We start from the raw sequence: 13,966 nt of genomic DNA, 5'->3' as shown, positions 1-13,966 counted from the left end.
CTTTTATATGCTTGGATGGGCTGAGAACTGTGGTCCCCGAGTATCTGGGGATGCTTGGCGGCTTGTGAAATGGGGAGGCAGTCATTATTGGTACAATAATAGCCATTATGCCGAACATTTAGAATGCTCTTGAAGACACCCTTTTGACTCTGAGGGATGGGTTCTAATGAATGATGCTCTATGTAGAAATAATCACGTCCTGTGCTTGCTTTGGCAGCCCATATAACTAAAATTGAAATAATCACGCCCAGTAAGAAAAAGCATAGTATTTCCATTTTCATTCCAAGCGGCCACCAAAATGTCAGCTAGATACACTTGCATCATGTGAGGCTTTGAAATATGGAGGGAAAGCTTTTTATGAATTGGGCTTGAGCTAAAGTTTCTCTTACTGCCTCTCGTGTGAGTTATAGACAGGGAATGGATTCGAATTCTAATGCCAAATTGCATACAGCTGTGGTCCAATCAACGTTTTGGGTTTTCTTCCCTCTTACATATTTTTCTGTCTTCCATATATGTGCTATGATATATATATATAATATGGGATTGTATTATATATGAATATCCTATATATTTTTTAAATTTGGCTAGCTAGCTAGAGATTGTGTGAAAGGCAAATAGTAAAGAAAGCAAATAAAATAGAGGCTGTGGGCTAGTCCTCTGACTGTATTCTGCCAGGGTCTGGGTAAATGAACTTCACTCAAAATGTGATGCCCCATAAAGGGGTCCAGCCCCCAGGAAGGACTTTGCAGGGGAAAGCCTGTGTTCTCCCAAGAGAGCACATGTCCGGAGCAGCTGAGTCACGTGGTGGGAGGGGGCTTGTGCTCGCTCGCTCTCTTTCTCTTTCCCCCTTGTCCTCCGCATCCCGTCCTCTGATGTCACAAATCTGTTCTTCCTTGGGAGAGCTGATTAGCATTCAGCCAGCGCAGTTGGCCAGTAGCAGGCGGGAGCCGGCAGCTGGGGGGTGCGGCTCTCCCCCCCTCACCCCCCCACCCCCGGGAGCCGCAGTGGGACGCGGGCGCTGGATGGCCGCGTTATAACTGGGATCCTCGCTGACGTGTGGCTGCCTGCTCCTTGGCAGCTGTCGCTTTGGACCAGTAGGCAGAGGGAAACTGCCGCTGACGAGTCTTTTGCATCTTGCAAGGGACTGTAATCTACTGTAGAGAAGAACAGAACCTCTCAATCACGCGGTGTAAATAAGAGACGGAGGGGAGTCCAAGAGAAAAGGAAGAGGAGGGGAAAAGTGCGTGTCGGGGGAGCGGGAAAAAGCATTTTTGGTGGATGGTATGAAGCCAGCCATGGAAACTGCAGCCGAGGAAAGTACTGAACAAAGCCAAGAGAGAAAAGGTACCCAGCGCTCTGACAATAGCCTATTTCAAGCTTTTCACTGGGGGTGCTTTAAAAGGGGTAGCCCGGTTTTGTGTCTCTTGTAAACTAGTTCTGAAACAATCCCCGTGGCATGGTCTTGCTTTCGGGTGGGTTTTTTTTTCTTCTTCTTTTCTTTTTCCTGTAGGCTGATGTTAAGTGAATAGAGCAGCCTTTTCTTCAGCCCCTTCATGTTCCGGATCTTCCTACCCAATATGGGATTTCCCAGAAGGATGTCCGCAGTTTGTCACCCTGGGTAGCTGGATCATGATAGTGTGGGGACATGAAATGCATTGTTTGCTAATGCCCAGGAGGAACCGGAGGGGCACACGTCCTAAATGTGCTTTGGTTCCGCTGATGCCGTAGTGATTTTGGACATTTTCTGATGTTCTTACTGAATATGATTGCTCTTTCCCTGTATCAGGCCTTGACTGTGACACGTAATAACCCTTTACAGTTGGAGCTTCCAAGAGGAGACGTCAGCTCTGTCGCCTAGTGCTGATGGACAGGGGTGCAGGGTCCTCTGCGCCTTAGGACTGGGAGATTTGAAGGAGGGAAACTGGGAAAGGTCCTGTCCCTTAAGGGGAATCCTATCACCAGGTTGACACAGGGAATGGCTTTTCGAGAGAAACAAGTGTGTTGCGGTAAGAAAATGGCAGAAAACAGAAGCTAAAATTAATGTGTCTTTTGCTAGATGAAAACCGATGTCAAGTGGGATGCCCCATAGGACCAGCTCAGCCACCATTAAATTACATTGCGGTGAGATGCATTCACCTGTCTCCCTCAGCCCGTTCTCCACCTGCGGTGGCTCTCCTGTCCCAAGCCTTTACGCTCAGGTTATTTTCCCGTGGCCCTGGGGTCGACAGACACTCACTGAGCAGTAGTGATTTTCCAGGGCGAGAGCACAACTCTGTCTTACTTATGAATGTGTGGGTTGAACTGTCCGAAATTGCTGATCGCCAACCATTTCATGCCTACAAACATGGCAATTTCATGCCTAAAAGCAGGCGTGTGTACAGGCTGCCTGTTTTTATAAGGGATTTCTTCTGTACATGGGACTTGAATAACATTGTATCCTAATCAGAGCCATTCCTTTTTTTTTTAATTAAATTTCGAAGTATGATAAAATAGACCTGAAATTTGCCATTGTAACCATTTTTAAGCATGGCATTCAGTGCCATTAGGTACACGTAGCATTTTGATTTTAAAATTGGTAGTTTAATTCAATCCCTGCATGAAACCTACCTCCCCTCACTGCCAAAACGAACACCATGCCTTTTCTTGTATATATTTTTAATTTATAGGACGATCAAACCGCAATCAGAGAAGCTCTTGGGAGTATTTATGAAGCTGAGGAACGGAGATAAAAGTAAAGATTCATGTCTGTGATGAGTGGAGATGAAGTTCAGGGGGCATGATAATGTAATAGCGTTGTTGTGAAGAAGCCTCTCAGAGTTTATAGAAATGTTTTCCTAAAATAGATGGCTTTGTTTAGTGCACTTTTTACTACTACTGTGTTTGCCATATTAAGAAACCAAATTAACCATGGATAAGCCATTAGTAAAACCGTCATGGTCTCCGCAGAAACATACCTTTCTTTTTTCTCTCCAAAAGCAAGTGAGGGGCGTACGCCCAATAGAAGATCCTTACTGTGTGTCTCCTCCTCATTTAGTCTTAACGGACTGCTATTACTCTACATCAGTTGATCACATCGATTACATACTATTTAATATCAAACCTACAGGCTGCGCTCCATCTATTGACTGTATGTGAAAACTCGTTAGTTAGCTGTGGTTTTAGAGACACAATTAGAAGTGAAAGAGAATTCCTGGAGCAACTCTAAAAATTGCCAAAATTGACAGACACTGGCTGTTGACGTAGTTCGCAAATGCCAAGCGAACACAAGGGCTTGTCACACAGATAGTACGGGCTGGAGTAAGAATACGGGCCAGGGCGTGTGTTTGCCCTGCACTCACAGGGGTCCTGATCGCTCTGTGACCCGCCATAAATGCTGATTTGCAGGATGGCTTATCTATTAATCTTCGTTTAGACGAATAAGTTCATATGCCAGCTGCACCCAAGTCACAACCCACGCAAGTGTCACCTTTGTCATTTCCAGCTTGCTCACCCGTTGTCATTCTAAGTGCGCACACACACACACAGCCATGAAGTGACAGCAATGTTTCTGCCCGCTTGTCACTCTAGTATTCCTTCAGATTTAATTTGAAATTTATAAGATAAACCTTGACTTCCTTGAAATGTACATTTAAAATTCTGAGATAATTGGAGAATGCGTTATATAATTCTGGAGCTGGTAGATCTGTTTTTTGTGTGTGTGCTTTTCATTTAAGCCTCACAGCAAGGGATTTAATTTATGAAATTTAATCCTATGCATTTGTCACTCCCCACAGAGTTTTTCATGGATGCCTGTTTTTCCCTCCTCCGTTCCCTCTTTCCCGTTTGTTTTCGGGAGTTAGTGCTAAGGACCATCTCTGCCTCTTAACTTGGGGTGTTATTGCCCACTGGCTGGTACCCACTAGCTTGGGCATTCTAGCCTTAAAGAATCATTTGGATTATTATTAAAAATACAAATTAAACTTAGCTTTGTAAATTGACCTCAACTTTTTTAGTTGGCTTCACTTCCTTTGGCAGGACAAAGGGAGCTGTCTTGAAATCAGAATGACCTTGTTCCTGTTTTAAACAAAAATAATCTAAATTCTTAAAAAAAAAAAAAAAGCATATGTGTTTTTGAAACCACCTCCTCGCTTTTGCCACAGAACACTATGGGGAGGTCAAAATTTCCCAAGAGATATTCAGTGATCTCCAGAAATTTTTAAGGAAGGCAAGCTGGTCTTGTCACGTGGACATAAGAAATGCCAGGTTATTACAAATAACCATTTTTACATCGGAAGCATTGAAATAAATTGGAGTATGAAACTTGAGTAAACAGTCAAGTGAAAGGGAGTAAGTGGAAGAAATGAATAAGATAGAATCAGAGGAACTAGATCATGGGCCTCAATAATGAAGACACGGAGAGCTACGTTTCTATTTATCTCTGTGGAGTATTACTTGATATCAATTCATTTGTGAAGACCAATGCATCTGGAATTGCTGGGACCACTCATTAAGGGGTATAAAAACAATTGAATCAATTGCCATATTGTGCAGGGGGGGGATGGGGAATCTGTGCTGCAAATTGTTTTATTACATGTAGGAAACTGGAGTCTACTGAAACAATTATGGCTGGGCTACTTAAGTGCCCGGGAATCACGGCTGAAATAGTTCTGAGAGTTCCACGCCTCAGACCACATAGGAAGAAAAAAATGCAGTGAATCAGAAAATAATGCGTAATTAGAAATAAATTTTAGGACGTAAGCAAAGTGAGAAACGACTTCACATTGTTGACTTGTTTAGAAAACAAATGCCACCATTAAAATTTTTTGATCACACAGATAGAATGTCTTACGTGTCTAGGTTTGCTTTTGTTGTTTTAATTTAAATGGGTACCCTTTGGGCCCTCTTCCTTTTTGTTCAGGAAGAACAGCACTCTTATAAAGTATGTGTGAGCTAAAGTTCCCGAAGAACACATTTAACGTGCTATGCCCTTCCTGGTGATCTCTAAATGATAAGAGTTTGAGATTTTCCTTGACATTTTCTAACTTGATTCTATGAATACAATACAGAGAAAGTTTTAGATGCAGTTTTTCCCTTTAAGAATCTGCCAAGGAGCACATTTGAAGAGAGGGTGTCTGGGGAATAGGCTGTAGAGAGAAGCGTACCGGCCAGATGGTACCGGACCTCTGTGGTAGGTATGATACAGCTTGCTTTTACTTGATTTTTTTTTAGACCATTTAAGGATGGAGACGATCTCAGTGAGCCATTTAGTGCATCTCCTACTTTCATATTATTGTTTCCATCAGCATATTTTTTAAGACTTGGCTTGCTGTTTCATTAGACAAAAGAATTCTGACCCACTTCTGGAAATTCCAGATTTGCCTTCCTTGAAATTGAGGGGAAGTCTTGCATTCAGGTTGTAATGTTACGAATTGCCTTTTCCTGTTACTTGAAACTACAAGTCGATTGAGAGTAAATAAGCTTAATAACGTGCCTTGTTAGCCTTGATGTACCTCAGAACATGGGAAGGAGCCAGCGAGCGTCCCCACAAAGAAAATGTCCCCTCACCGGGACTGGTGACGAGAACCAAACGTACATCCCCGTGATGTGGTTGGCCAGGAAGAGGGGTGGCTGCGGGACAGAGGAAGAAGGTGACACACACCGGCTTTTAAGAAAGGGAGGCTCCAGTCTCTGCTAAACAAATGGACCTGGTGGTTCATTCATGTGGTGATTTATTCACTTAATAATATCCTCCTTTGAAACATCATTCTTCTTCTGTCTTCCCAGCTCACGTCATCAGAGTAGAAAGAAGGATGCTAACTCATCTTAGGGACCATCATGTGTCCTAGGATCTTGGTTTTCACCGTAATTTTACAATCGGTGGCACATTAAATAGCAGACAGCAGTACCAGAGAGGAGAATTTTCATCCTTAGCTGGCCCAGTGACGTTTCTTTAAAAAAACAAAACAAAAACAAAAACACCCCAACAACCATGTAAAAAGAGAAAATAAAGTCCTTTCCTATTCTGGAGGCTGATCTTATTAATTGCATTAACTTCTTGCCGCACTCAAGCCTTACTAGCTATAAAGGGCCACACAGTCTCTCTTGTAGCTCCTCAAATCTACCACAGTGGCATGAAACAGCCATGGACAGTAAACCAATAAATGTGGCTATTCCAATAAAACTTTCTTTACAAAAACAGGTGGCAACCATTTGCTGACCTGTGCTGTATTTTTTTAGTATTGTTACAGCTTTCCTTGAATGTTTTAAATAATACCTAAAAATGAAGGATGATAGATACAGCTTTCAAAGACCTTGTCTAGTGACAGTGGTCTGTCTAGGAAGCTCCGTCTTTGTCACTTAGTTGCCTCCAGTGATAATTTTGTAGATGCTTAAAAGGATACCAGTCTACAGTTCAGTTATTCAGCCTTGTCGCATAAATCAATCACATTATCGAAGTAGGTGAAAAAAATGCACAAGGCTTTGTTTTGTTTTCCTTTCCTCAGTTCCCCATTGTTTGTTTCATACCCACCTTTGGTGACAGCCACCCACAGTTGTGACCATCGCCATCAACCCCAACCGCTCCCTTCAGCCCCAACTATACGTTGTGTCTCCGATGTCACAGTCTTTCCTGTATTTCTTCAACAATCTAGAGTCATCTGCTACCCATCTCGATCTTCTGCTCTCTAAGGGGAACTTTTGCAGGCTCCCCTCCCCCACTCCCCCTTGTTGGGCATAAGCCAGGGTCTCCCTGGCTGTGTCGCTCCATTTCCCTATCTCTTGCCCCTTGCCCTGCGTGGACAAGTGTTGTAATAGACCATTCAAGCAGAGGCTTTTCCTTGCAATCCTGTGACCACCTTCCAAGACTTGGACACTGTCCATTTAAGCAAAAAATGCATATGTGCTCTTTGAAATTTCAGAACTAGTTTTATTTTAAATGCCTTTAAGTTGGGCTCAAACACGCAAAAGCAACATGATTGTCTTTTCTTTCGTATCTGAAGATTGACTGTTGCAGAAAGAACTTCCCAAAAGTATTGAAAGAGAGCCATCTGCTTGCTGATCCCGTCTCCACATCTGTTGGAGCGCTACTATTTTTATGCTGAATTCAGCATGTCTGGCATGGCTGCCATGTTTTGCTCAGGAAACACGTCAACTTTGGGCGCTCCATGGTGTCTTATCGCCCTTGCCTAGCAGCCTGTGCCTGATTGCCTGAATGTCCAGAGGACGGATGTGTCCTGTGCAGAGATTCAGGGAATCACATGGCCTGGCTTGGGTGAGGTGAGGTCAGTGTGGTGGGGGACCCGGAGGACCATTTCTTGGTCCACAGGGCCCCAGGGTGCTCCCTCGCCTTCAGCCAAACACGCATTCATTTGTGGGCGCCTACTGTAGTGTTGGGCATGGAGAGAGAACTTTCTTTTAGAGGAGGACGAAACAGTTTCAGGTCAAAGTGATCAAACTACTTAGGACCCTCTTGCTTGAGGTCAACGTGAAGGGCTCACAGACCCTTAACCTGCTTTGGATTCTTTCCACCAACCCCACTGGGTTTCTTTGCTCTTGGAGAATGTAGCACAACCCACGTTTGAGAGAGACTGTCCTGAGCAATAAAGCAAAACTCTAAGCCCAGGGAAAGCGGAGAATTAAGCCCTTTCGAGAGCCCTGAAAGTATATCAGGAGCTTGGGACCTTCGACGTCTCTTGAGGAGGCCCAGAAGCATGGCTCACCTCCACACAGACCTCAGAAAACCTCGTGTTGAGCTAACCAGCGTGTTGGCAAGAGTAGAAACGTGTAGCAAATGCAGAGGCCGCAGCAGCAGGATAATCTGGCGGTTTCACAGATGTGCCCTTTCGCGTCCGATGACACAGGGTCATAGTCAGGCTCCTCCGCCCTTGGCTGTCTGCTCGCGGGCATGTGACTTCCCCGCTCCTTGCCCTTGGTTTCTTCATTTGTAGAGATAGAGTAATAAGAGTACCGATTTCATAGGATGGCTGTGGCACATGTCAGACCTTGGATTATTGAAGTCACAGGTGCAGCGCGCTTTGTACAATGACTGGCGCATCATGAGAACCTGCCCATGGGAGCTGCCCTCACCGTTATTGACAACAAAAACAGCAGCACATAGTTTCACCGTGTCCTTCTGATCTTGCCCTAGCACCTTTTTGCTCCTAAAATGTCTTTAAATGTCTTTTCAAAGGCATTTTTGCTTTACCTTGAAGCTAATTTTCTTTAAAATTTTTTTGATGTTTATTATTGAGAGAGAGAGAGTATAAGCAGGGGATGGACAGAGAGAGAGGGAGACAGAGGATCCGAAGTGGGCTCTGTGCTGACAACAGAGAGCCCGATGTGGGGCTTGAACTTACGAACCAGGAGATCATGATCTGAGCTGAAGTCAGCCACTCAACTGACTGAGGCACCCAGGCGCTCCCACAAAAGCTTTCTTTAAAACGTCACCCAGAAAAGCCTCCACTTCCCACTTGCAAAGAACCTCGAGAGTTTTCCGAGGTCATGCCGGGTGCAGCCAGGGTCTCGTCCAGGCTTTCTGACGTCTTGAGTGTACCCGGTCTGTCATTTGGTTTGTTGCCTCCTCACGTGGCTGTGTCCGCCAGCCTTACCCTCAGCGCTCACAGGTGCCAAATGGAGCATCATAACCTGGTCTTCTGATGGAATAATTGCCCACATTAATATCAGAATCATTTTTTATCCTTAATTATCTGGGGCACCCCACGGGGCGTAACCCCTTGGGAGGTTTCATGGGGTTTTCAGACAGAAACTGGCCCAACTCGACCTTATGAACTGTTAGGGATTTCAGGATTGTGATTCACCTGATAGTTAGCAGCAGCTACTCTGTCAGGCACATTGGTAGATCCCTCTCTCTCCAGTCCCTTAAGAAGTGGGATATGGAGTCCTGTTATCACATAGAGACCTGAGTCCCCAGGAGGCCACTTGTCACCATGTGCATGAGTAAATGATGGTTGGAGCCCAAGACCAGCAGCCTTTCTCTGTAAAACATGGGGAGGTATTTGGAACAGGATTTAATCCAGAACATTCTAGGCTCTGAAGGACAGAGCTTAAGATAAACTGACAGAGAATATGGCAGATGTCCATGAAAGGACAGGAGTTTTATCAAAGGTTTATCACAGGGTGGTGGTGGTGGGGCTCTGGCAGATTTTCAAGGCTGGAGCTGGGTGCCATAATGGAGGGTGAGCCCGCATTTACGTTGGCCTGGGCAGGTACAGTTAAGGTGGCAGATGATGGCGTTCTGTTGGTTCAAAAGTGAAATAAACAGAATAGCATTCTTGTGAGAAGGCAGATTTTCACCATGAGTAGTGTCACCCCAAAGTGAGCATTCTAAGGGTTGGGGTGCGGGTTGGGGGTGGCGATGGCGATAGGAAGGAAAAAGGCAATTTTGCAGATTTTTGTAAACTTCAAGAACGGAGGAGATGCCAACATTCTCGATTCATCCTGCCTAGTTGATAAGACAGTACGGAAAGGTTGCATTTCAGTTGCGTATTTTTTACATTCCCCTTTTCCTTTAACTCTGTGGTAAAAGAATAAATGCTGATATAGAATCTTTGCCGGAGATAGAGACACTGATTCTTTGCCACCTGAAATTGGCAGTGAGCAGCAGAGCTGGAATGGAAATTGGCAGGTACCACTGGATGTACCCAGGCTCAAAGAACCACCAGTACCATCCCGTGCCAACCCTGGGGGACAGGGCTAGCCCCTTGAGCAGTCCAGGTAAATACAGCCTCGGGGTGAATTCATAGCAAGTCAACTGTTATCTTTAATATTTGTGATGGCTCTTTCAGTGTGGTGATATTTCATGTTTTGTTTGATGCGTTAATTTGTCCACAGGGGCGTGGGTGGAAATGGCCCTTTAAAATTTTTGTAATCATCTTTTGTTTTTCTCTCCTCTCCATTCCACCCCATCTTTTGCCTCTTTCTTCTCCCTCCTTCCCCCTTTCCTTGCCCTCACCTCCTCTTCTCAAAGGGAGCAGTGTGCAATGACATGAACCTTTGGGTTAACTCCGAGATTTCCAATGTCTGAACCAATAACGGGCGGGGCGGTGGGAGGTGTGTGGCAGGTGTGTCCTCCATGGTACCAAAAACAGGGCCAGGACACTCCAGGAGCCTTGGCCTCAAGTGTGCCATGAGTGTCCCCAAATGGCCTCCTGGCCCCAATTCTTTGCAGCGCTCTGTCTGAACATCAGTCATTGTCTAGGACAAGGAAAAATCCAAGCCCATGACTCGAGGATCGGACAACTGTGTGCTCGATCCCATCAGGTAGGTCTGTTGGGTCTGGTTTCCTGTTTCCTTGCTCTCAAACACTGGTCTCTCCAAACTGCTCGGTGGTAGGTTGGAGGGACACGCGAAGGTCCAGAAGCAGGGAGATCAGTGAGGGTGTGAACGCCCATACTCTGCGTTCTCAAAGTCTACACATATCTTAAACTTCAGTGACTTCAAGTTGCTTAAGCTTTGGATGCAAAAGGATGGAGGTGGATCATGTAAGCACAACAAAAGGCTTCAGGTGTTGCTCTGGTTCTTCATGACTCCATAGTGGTCTTACGCCTCCCAAGTCCTTGCACCACATACTTCTTCAGGAACCAGTCAGGAGTGGGAGGGGGTGATCTACAACTAGAGAAAGAGCAGCCCTGAGGTACAGTGTAAGACACGCACTGAGTTACAGAGTCGTAACACCTGTGCTTAATCGAATAAAACTTTGTCTTTTAAAACCTAAGTTGTGGCTTCAGGTTAACAAACACAAAACCTGATGTTGGATTTAGTTCTATGTCTTGAATGATGCATTCCTTCTTTTGACGTGTGGCTGTCAGGCACAAGGGCTGCGTGTGTGCATGTGCAAGGGTGTGTGCGTGCACACCCAGTGCTGGTTAGGAAGAGTGAGCATGAAGTGACATTAGGCATTTGTTCTCCTGGATCCTTTAAAGAATGGAGAGGGTTCTGGAATCTTGATTTAAGAATTACTGTTAGACGGTTTGTGAGATTGAGCCCCGTGTCCAGCTCTGTGCTGACAGCACAGAGGCTACTTGGGATTCTCTGTCTCCCTCTCTCTCTGCCCCTCTCCCTCTCTCTGTCTCTCGAAATAAATAAATAAACACTTAAAAAATTGCTGTTGGCGTGACCTATCCATAGCTGAACGCTATTCCGCAGTAAAACAGAATGAAATGTTGATAGATAGGACAACACGGCTGAGTCTCAGAACCGCTATGCTAAGTAAAAGAAGCCAAACGTAAGTGACCAGCTATTGTCTGGTTCCATTTATATTAAGTTTCCAGAATTGGCACATTCAGAGAGACAGAAGGTGGGTTCGTGTTTGCCAGAGGCTGGAGGAGAGGGGGAGTGGGCAGCGACTGCTGCTGGCTACAAGGGATCCTTTTTGGAGTCACAGGAACATTCTAAAGTTACACTCTGCTGATAGCCACACAGCTCTGTGAATGCGCTCGGAGCCGTTGAATTGTACACTTAAGACAGGCGACTTGGGTAGGTGAACTGTATCTCAAACTTTTGGTAAAAAGCAACCCCCCCACCCTGCTCAGCACCACGAGACACAAACAGGACATGGAGGGTCGGGGGTGTTTGGAACTGTGACAGGAAGGCCTCCATGTCACCAGAACATGAAGCGTGGTCTGTGATGTAAAGATGTGTTGGCACACGACAGGCCAGTTCAGTGAAGAAGAAACCTAAGTGTCTTTCCTGGACTGTACGGGAAGGAGTGAACATCAGCATCTTCTTGGGGCGGGGCGGGGGGGAGCTTCTATCAGTGGCTACTTGTCGGGCAGTCACCTGTCAGAACATTGGGATGACACCCCGTGCTTCTGACCCTATGGCCGGACACCAGGCTGCAGCCATTCTAAGCGGCAGTGAAATACAGGCTTCATATTTCCCCCCCCCAAAACTTTTGGGGCCAAATTTGTTTCAGACCTGAGAAGAGTTTGGGATTTGGGGAGGGAAGGGGGTGCACACCCTGTGTGTCGCACGGTGCCGCCAGCCAGGCCCAGGTGCTCCCACAGGTCCAGCATGCTCATCTCCCTGGAGAGCCCAAGACTGGCACGCCCTTGCCCGTTGAGGTCACATTGTGGCATCAAGTTCAGATCGGAACCGGTTGTGCTGCCGGATGAGCCAGACGAGAGCCCCAAGTCCTTCGCTTTTGGAGTTTGGGGGATTCTGGAACAGTATGATGAGAAATGTCGAAGTCTTGATAGTCCCGTCACTGCTGACACTCAACGGGTGAGAATTCTGTGAACAGGCAGGCTCTTGTCTAAACGGGAGGAAACCGAACTCGGTGTATAGAATCGTCTTCCCAGATCCTACAAAGGCCTCTTACCCGCACGCAATCTTCCCTTTTTGTGTGTGTTGGCTAAAATCACTGGAACAAATACGCCTCTGTGGCACACACTGGGGACCGCGTGTGGCCAGAGCCAGCCACACAGAGCTTACGCAGCAAGGAACGAAGAAGGCAGCTGGGGCCCCGGAGCAATGAGGACGCGAACCCAGCCACCTGAGCGTCTTTGCAGTTGCTTGCAGATTTTTGTTGGCTCTTAAATCACCCAAGTTGCCATTCTGTACTTAGATCCCAAAGCAGATGGTGTGAGGGAAAAAATAGAGAATTCCATATGGCTCTGGTGGGATTTTTTTTTTTCTTTCCTCCAGAGTTCTCATTTCTTTCCAGTGGGGGGGGGTGAGGGGGAAGAGGCATTGAGAGAGGCTGAGCAGATCTTCGCCAAAGGAAGATGCTTCTGCCACCAATGCAGCTGTTAGAGCAGCGCCCCCCACCCCCACTAACCCCAACTTGCTTATTCCCCATTGGAAAAGTCCAAGATTCCATTTTGCTTTGCAAACCTTGATCTTTTCATGTTCCTCACTTTTGCTATAACTTCCCAGTAGAATTACACTTTGGGGACTTGACTAGTTAACCTTTGCCATCTGGGGGGTTTTGTGGGGGTTTTTTGTTTTTGCTTCTTTGTCGTTTTGTAACTGCTTTGGCCAGATAACATCCACATCTTCTCCAGGTCTCTGGGAAATCCAAGGGTGGTGGCCACGTGCACCATCCTGGGTGATGCTGGTGGCAGTAGAAGGAATACTCACTGCCGTGCCTGCCCTGGACAGAATGTCATTCCTGACCTGTTGGGAGTACCCCAGGCAGCCCGAGTCATTGGTGTGATGTAGGCTTCAGAGTGTAGTCTGAGAGGAGGCAGACCCTCGACTCAAAGTGTGATCTGTGGACAAGCAGAGATGGCCTCACCTGGAATCTGATGACAAATGCAGTCTCAGGCCCCAGCCCAAACCTGCTGACTCACGATTTGCATTTCCACAAGATTTCCAGATGGTTCCAACACACATTAAAGTTGAGAAGCACTAATTTATTTTTTTATTGACTTCCTTTTAGATGTTTGCTTATTTTGACAGAGAGAGAGAGAGAGAGAGAGCGAGCGAGCGCGAGCACGAGCGAGCATGCGGGTGAGCAAGCAGGGCAGGGGCAGAGAGAGGGGGAGAGAAAATCCCAAGCAGGCTCCACGCTGTCAGTGGGGCTTGATCTGATGAACCATGGTTTTGGCCAAAACCAAGAGTCAGATGCTCAACCACCTGAGCCGCCTCGGCGCCCCAAGAGAAGCACTAATCGAGAGGAAGGTCCAAGAGTAAGAGGGGGGAACCAGGAAGGAATTGAAGAAGTGATTTTATCCTTAAGCGATCCAGAACTAACTACATCTCTCTCTCTCTCTCTCTCTCTCTCCTCTCTCCTCTCTCCTCTCTCTCAAAGGCTGAGAATTGCTTCAGGGAGTCCTTTGTCTTTCCTCTATGCTTATGGAGAGGGTACAGAAGACTTTCTGGTCATTAAGATGCTGTGTCCTGGTTAGTTTGAGGGACAGTGACCTTTGCTTTCTCCTTCCTCAGTGTCAAACCTTGGTGTAGGAGCATCGGGGAGGGGCAAGGAAAGCTGGAAAGGCTGGTTTCCTTGTGGCAAAGAGAGAGTCAG

General features: G+C 46.3%; 1 protein-coding gene across 1 annotated transcript in view; it reads left to right on the top strand.

Annotated features, from left to right (window-relative positions):
• The first annotated feature begins 1,016 nt into the window (after positions 1 to 1,016).
• Positions 1,017 to 13,966, top strand: part of GPM6B (glycoprotein M6B) — a 31,032-nt gene continuing 18,082 nt past the window's right edge. The window contains exons 1-2 of the mRNA XM_029931012.1: positions 1,017 to 1,344; positions 9,592 to 9,711. Of these exons, the coding sequence (XP_029786872.1) occupies positions 1,284 to 1,344; positions 9,592 to 9,711 (181 nt within the window). The 5' untranslated portion in view covers positions 1,017 to 1,283. The remainder of the gene's footprint in view (positions 1,345 to 9,591; positions 9,712 to 13,966) is intronic.

The sequence above is a fragment of the Suricata suricatta genome, chromosome X (genome assembly GCF_006229205.1).
Source record: "Suricata suricatta isolate VVHF042 chromosome X, meerkat_22Aug2017_6uvM2_HiC, whole genome shotgun sequence".
Lineage (NCBI taxonomy): Eukaryota > Metazoa > Chordata > Mammalia > Carnivora > Herpestidae > Suricata > Suricata suricatta.
Note: the sequence above shows the minus strand (reverse complement) of the source record. Positions and strands in the feature narration are given on the sequence as shown.